This window comes from Magnolia sinica, chromosome 7 (assembly GCF_029962835.1).
Source record: "Magnolia sinica isolate HGM2019 chromosome 7, MsV1, whole genome shotgun sequence".
Lineage (NCBI taxonomy): Eukaryota > Viridiplantae > Streptophyta > Magnoliopsida > Magnoliales > Magnoliaceae > Magnolia > Magnolia sinica.
Window position 1 is genome coordinate 81,069,417 of NC_080579.1, and position 6,382 is coordinate 81,075,798.

Here is a 6,382-nt window from a genome sequence, read left to right on the forward strand (position 1 = left end):
GCAAGTATCCAATAGCTTACAAGTGAAGAAGTGAGTTCATTCAGATTCGAGCGATAACAATTATAGTGATGAAATTGATAATCTAATTGTTTTTGGACATCATCACTGGGCCACGTGCCCAATAGATTAATAGTCTAGTACACACATGTTACACATGCAACTCTTGGAAGAATTTTAGATGTAATCCAAGCTTTCACCTTGGATTTGAAACCCCTAGTTACTTTATGGTGCCAAACACATCAGTGGATTTGATCCCCCGCCAAATGATCCCTGAAAGTCATTTCTCGTAAGAGGCATGAAGCAACCCATCTTCGAAGAAAGAGCCCCACCTTCCGATTATGACCTAATTGTTATCAAATTCTGCATATAGTCGAGTAAGCGACCAATCTTTTTCTGAATCTTGCCATATAAATTTATATTAGAGGTATCTACTTACTTTGGCACTTGAGGTCAAAGTTGATTGATTTGGATGGAGCCACTATATTGATTATGGCACACCCGCATAATAAAAAACAAACCAAGTAGCCAACACTATTGGTAGCTAAGATTGTTACAAATGCATACTGCCCTCCTTACTTGTGGTCTATATATGTACATATATAGGGGTAAAACCTCCAATGTATCTCTAATGACATGAATATCGTAACTTCTAACATGAGGTCGATCCAAGGTAGGGTCCAACTGAAGAGCGGTGACGACCTTGTGCGTGTGAGCTACGTACATGTATGACAATTCTAGTAGTTTGATATTTAGCTATGAGCGTGGTAGACAGCCTCCTGTCTCAACACTGATACCAGGGGTGCCCATGTGGTGTGGGCGGGTGGGTGATTTGCAACCATAGCGAAAAATCTCGTTCTCCGCGTTTACCGTACCTCGGCTGAAAGTCATGCTCGGAAACTTTACCTTTGTCTCTGAACTTCCCCCATTATGATCCATGACCTCTACTTCGGCTTACCTTTACCATTCCTCAGTTTTAGTTTTTTAGCTTTCAAGCTCTAAATTCTTTTCTCATGGCCGATGGACTTGTTCCATCGGTTCTGATTTTCTTGAATTCCATCATCCAATCCGAGTTACGATCCGTTCTATGCTGTCGCCAAGAGCTACAAGACCTTTCCAGTGCATTTACAGCCATCCAATCCGTTCTTTCCGATGCTGAGAAAAGATGCAGAAAGGAAAAAGCTGTGAACGATTGGTTGGTGAAGCTCAAAGATGTAGCCTACGACGTGGAGGACGTGCTGGACGAGTGGAGAGCAGAAGCTCTCATATACGAATCTCAATTAAGCAGCAGACAATCTACGTTGAAGCGGGTATGCAAATCTATCCTCCGAATTATTACTTGGGAGGAAACAGCTGATGAAACAGAATTTCATATGAAATTGGGCATGGACATGAGGCGTAGATTAAAAAATGTTAGAGAAAGACTCGATGGGATATGCAGTGAGAAGTCTAAGTTCCATTTGGAAGAAAGCATAGATAGCAGGATGGAGACTTCAGAGAGGAAAACTAGTTCCTTGATTGATGAATCGGTGATTATAGGTAGGACTTCAGGTAAGGAAAGGATCATACCCTGGTTAGTAACTGACATTAGTCGTGTAAGTAACGACGTTCCCGTCATTTCTATAATTGGTTTAGGGGGAGTAGGAAAGACTACTCTCGCTCAATTAATATACAATGACGAGCGGATTACTCGACACTTCCCAAAAAGAATGTGGGTGCATGTTTCAGATGATTTTAACGAGACTAGCATTTCCAAAGCAATCATTGAAGCGGTGGAGGGTCGACCTGCTCCTAGTTACTCTGAATGGGAAATGGTGCAAAATCATCTATTGAATGTCCTGAAAGGGGAGCGATTTTTACTCGTGCTTGATGATATTTGGAATGAAAATCAAGAAAAGTGGGATAAATTGAGGCTTCCTTTGAATGGCGGAGTACGTGGAAGTAGAATTTTGATCACTACTCGCAATGAAACTGTGTTAAAAACTATGCGTGCAGTGAAAATGCATCAGCTGGAGCCTCTCTTAGAAAGCGAGTCTTGGACATTGTTCAGTCACATTGCTTTTGGGGAAATAAATACAGAAGAACATGTAGAGTTGGAAGAAACTGGGAAAAAAATTGCAAGAAAGTGTGGCGGAATACCTCTTATTATAAACAGAATGGCGAATGCATTGCGTTTCAAGAGGACGAGATGGGAGTGGGAGCTTGTGTTGGATGGTGAAACATGGGATTTTTCAAATGTTACAAGAGGCATTGTACTTGACCTTCAATTAAGCTATGAAAACATGCCTCCTTACTTGAAGCGTTGCTTTGCCTTTTGTTCTATATTTCCTAAGGATCATGTTATAGAGAGGGAGACATTAATCAAGTTGTGGATGGCTCAGGGTTTCATTCTTCCACAGGAAAGTCCAGTTATAGAAAGGATAGGTGATGGGTATTTTTATGATTTATTAGGTCGATCCTTGTTTGATGCTCCATTAACAGATTTCTTCGGCAACATCGTGCACTGTAAGATGATAGATATTGTTCATGACTTCCTCAAAACTGTCATGAGAGAATCCTATACCATGAATGTGGAATTTCCGGACAACATCCCATTGCATGTTCGCCACTTCTCATTGAAATGCAGTGATGATTTATCATCAATTCCAGGAAGCTTGTACAAAGCCAAGAATCTGCGCACGCTCCTATTCATTGGGTGGTCAAGAATCACTGTGGTGGCTGATGATTTTTTTGAAAATTTCAAGTACCTCAGAGCATTAGATTTGAGTGGTACAAAGTGTTCTTGGCTTCCAACATCCTTGAAGAACTTGAAACTTTTAAGATACCTCAATTTATCTGCCACTGGAGTAGTGTGGCTGCCTGAATTCATATGTGAACTGTATTTGTTGCAAACCTTGAAACTTAATGACTGCGTCGAACTGTTTGAACTTCCCAAAGAGATGTGGAAACTTGCGAGGCTAAGACATCTGGAAATTAACGGTACCTGGGAATTGCGGGCTTTACCCCATGGGATTGGGAGATTAACTTCCCTTCGAACATTGTCAAAGTTCATTGTTGGGGATGGGATGGAATGTGGGATTGGGGAACTCAAAAACCTCAATCTCCTCCAAGGAGAGTTAGCAGTATACCATTTGGAGAGGGTGTCAAATGAGGACGATGCCAAGGAAGCAGAACTAATGAATAAGAGTCACCTTCGCCTTTTGGAATTGTATTTTGATGAAGATTGTTGGAGATTGTTAGAAGATGAAGTAGACAGGACTGCAGGTGTGCTTGAAGGCCTTCGACCCCACACAAGCATAGAAGAACTGAAAGTAATCGGTTACACAGGATTGAAATTCCCGGGATGGATGGAAGATTCGTCCTTCTCCAACTTAGTTACTGTGACTCTTCGTGATTGCCATGGGTGCATAAAGCTACCAGCACTTGGGACATTACCATCTCTCAGATACCTTAGAATTGAAGGAATGAATAGGGTAAAATTCATGGGTCCAGAGTTCTACAGGAACGACAACAATGGAGACTTAACAGGTGCAGCTGCAGCATTTCCTAGGTTGGAGACACTCGTTTTGGAGAGAATGTATATTTTGGAGGAATGGGTTAGTAAAGAAGATGGGGGAATGCCATCTCTCCTTGAGCTACGTATTGCAGATTGCGCCTTATTAGCGAAAGTGCCCTCGTTCCTTCATGGTAAACTGTGGAAAGTAGATCTTGAATCACCAAGCATGTACTGGGCATCATGTGTTTCAGAATCCGTTGAGTTTTTGGTAGTAAAACAGATCAGAGACATCAACATGTTCATCCACCTGCCGTTCCCTCGCAATATCAAGTACTTGGTGATAGAAAATTCAGAATATCAGGAGTTTCCTGTTGGGATTAAAAACTTCTGTGGGCTTCAGATACTCGAAATTAGAGACTGCAAAAAACTGACGAGTCTACCTAAAGAGCTCAGAGATCTTCCTAAGCTTCGCCAACTGAAGATCAAGGGCTGCCCAAGTTTAGAAGAATGGTGTGAAAAATATGCGGAAGACGATCAGCAACAAGCGATGTCACACATCCCTAATATCTGGATCAGCAACCAAGAGATCAAGCGAGATGGGCGAGAAGTCGCTGGACAAGCAAGGTAAGAGTTGTTTACTGCTCATTTTATGCCCTGCCACATCGAGTCTCCATTGCATCTGTACTTGGTCTACACCTCAAAATATGGCCACTCTTCTGCAAATCCAATCTGGTCATCAGTTGGCCAAAATATCACCTCAGCTCCTCTGGGTGCTTGATTTAGATCTCTTCCCAGCTAAGTTTTCTTTTGTAATTTTGTTTTCTGTTATGTTTTTTTTTTTTTTTTTTAAGAGGGGTGGAGGTGGTTTGTGATGTATTGCAATCCTATATGGTAGATGAGGCTCGATTATTTTTTAGCATCAACTGAAATGATTGTACAGTTATTAAACCATATCAAATGGTTGTTTTTCAGTTTCAGAAAGGTGTGCTTCCACCTTTCTGAAAGAAAAAACAAACGATTGGCTAAAATATTTACGCATGACGCACTATTGGGATTTTCGTTCTCTGTTTCTGGTCTCGGCACCTTTTATTTTTTAATTGAAAGGTGGGAGCTCCCAACATGTAACTTTTGTTAAATAAATAAACCATTGTACATCTTTTCTGGTGGGAGCCACAAAAACAAACAGCCCTCACCTATCATATATATCCACGTCTTTGTACAGAAAAACAAGAGAAACCAGGGCCAAGCCAAGAAAGACTACAAAAATCAATTTGAATCACACCAACCACAACCCTAAAAGCACTAGAATTTTTTATTTTATTTTTTTTCATGCAGGGCAGCAACCAAAGAGCTCTAGCAGCACCAATGACAAACCTCAGCAGCAGCCAAGACCTGTTCAAAGCCAAATACCCACAACCCAGGAGCGCACTACACCAAACAGACAGCACCATCATCCAAAACTGAAAATAAACTGCCTCCAACTCGGGACAAGAAACGAGAGCTCCAGCGAAAACTGCAGAAAAACCGCAATCTCTGCGAAATACTGAATTCAAAACCACAAGAAGCCGGGATTCTGTTGGGCCATGAGACAATTATAAAGCTCCGCAACCACATTACATCAAAGCTCTCTATTTATTGCTCTTTGCCAGCCTCACCAGCACCTTAATTTCATTGTGTTTGAAAATGTGTGACACTAACTTTGTAATTAAATAGCCTGAGGTTTTCTTATCAATTAATGATTTTAAAGGGTATACATGGAAGCGATTACCATCAGATGTATCAGTTTGCATGCCATATCTATGTTTCTGTATCAGTTTGGAATTTGTTAAGGAATATATATGAGTAATATGAATCTCTTGATTGTAAAGGAAGGATTTTAATATTTGTGTGCGTGGTGAGTATGGTTTTCTAATGTTTCATATATGTGATGCAGGGGAGGACGTGAGGTCGAGCACCGTCTTCCTCAAGAGGATAACTATTCCGAATCCACGGAACTTCTCTGGACTCCTCACAGAGACTTCTCGAATCCACGAGGAAAGAAAGTAGAAAATAGAAATAAATTTCTAATAAATTCGAAATTGATTAATGAATAATTAAAAACGAGTTCACAACCCTTTAAATAAGGGTACGGGAAAGAAATTAGAATCAAACTACAACTCAAATTCCTAGAATCCGCGACTAACTATAAATAGTAAACTTACTATTTATAGACGGTGGTGATGTTTACTAGTGCGCAAGGTTTTCGGTCAAAAATAGTAAGTGTCCTATTTGGCTTCACCAAACCGTTCTCCTAATTATTCTAAGCTCTTTTCACGTTGGGCGCAACTCCTAAAGCCCGACGGATGAAGAGTTATAATCAAACTAAAACTTACTATTTATAGTAAAAATGAAATTAAAACAAGGAAACGACCGTCGATCAAGGGGTTTTTCGCAATTCCGGGCTGCGCAACCCGGCATAGCCGGGTTGGTTGGCTAAAGTAGCTCATTCTACCCTAAAATCATATATTTTACGTCAGATAACTCATTCCGGATTGCAAGATACGCCCGATCTAAGGTCCGATGGTCCGGATCACTTCTGTCGTCGACCGGGCCTTTTCTGATCCATCTTTGCCATGAAACTGTCCGCGACCCGCTCTACATCAATATGCTTGTAATATTATTTTTTGGACCACGACATCTAACTTTGGAAATTAACAGGTTGTGAGAAGATGTTCACATCCAGAATTAGAGTGATTGAAAGAGCTTTGGGTGTCGCCCCTACCTTGTTCTCTTATCTGGGGATCCCCATATTGGTTTCCTCTGATGCTAGATTGAATTCTTCAGCGTATCTCTGGTGGGCAGGCTAGGTGCCTCTCGCAAACAGGGAAAATCCTACTGATCAAGCACATT

The 6,382-nt window shown here is 41.0% G+C and overlaps 1 protein-coding gene across 1 annotated transcript; it reads left to right on the forward strand.

Annotated features, from left to right (window-relative positions):
- Positions 1 to 799: 799 nt before the first annotated feature.
- On the forward strand, positions 800 to 5,266 carry LOC131251536 (putative disease resistance protein RGA3). The gene is made up of 2 exons (XM_058252291.1): positions 800 to 4,117; positions 4,829 to 5,266. The coding sequence occupies exons 1-2, from the start codon at positions 1,011 to 1,013 to the stop codon at positions 4,848 to 4,850; spliced, it is 3,129 nt and encodes a 1,042-aa protein (XP_058108274.1). The 5' UTR covers positions 800 to 1,010; the 3' UTR covers positions 4,851 to 5,266.
- The last annotated feature ends 1,116 nt before the right edge of the window (positions 5,267 to 6,382 follow it).

What these genes read in the sequence shown, in the direction of transcription:
- LOC131251536 (XM_058252291.1), top strand. Translation starts at nt 1,011, where the DNA reads ATGGCCGATGGACTTGTTCCATCGGTTCTGATTTTCTTGAATTCCATC. An exon ending in GAAGTCGCTGGACAAGCAAG is followed by an intron (nt 4,118 to 4,828) that starts GTAAGAGTTGTT and finishes TTTTTCATGCAG; the next exon opens with GGCAGCAACCAAAGAGCTCT.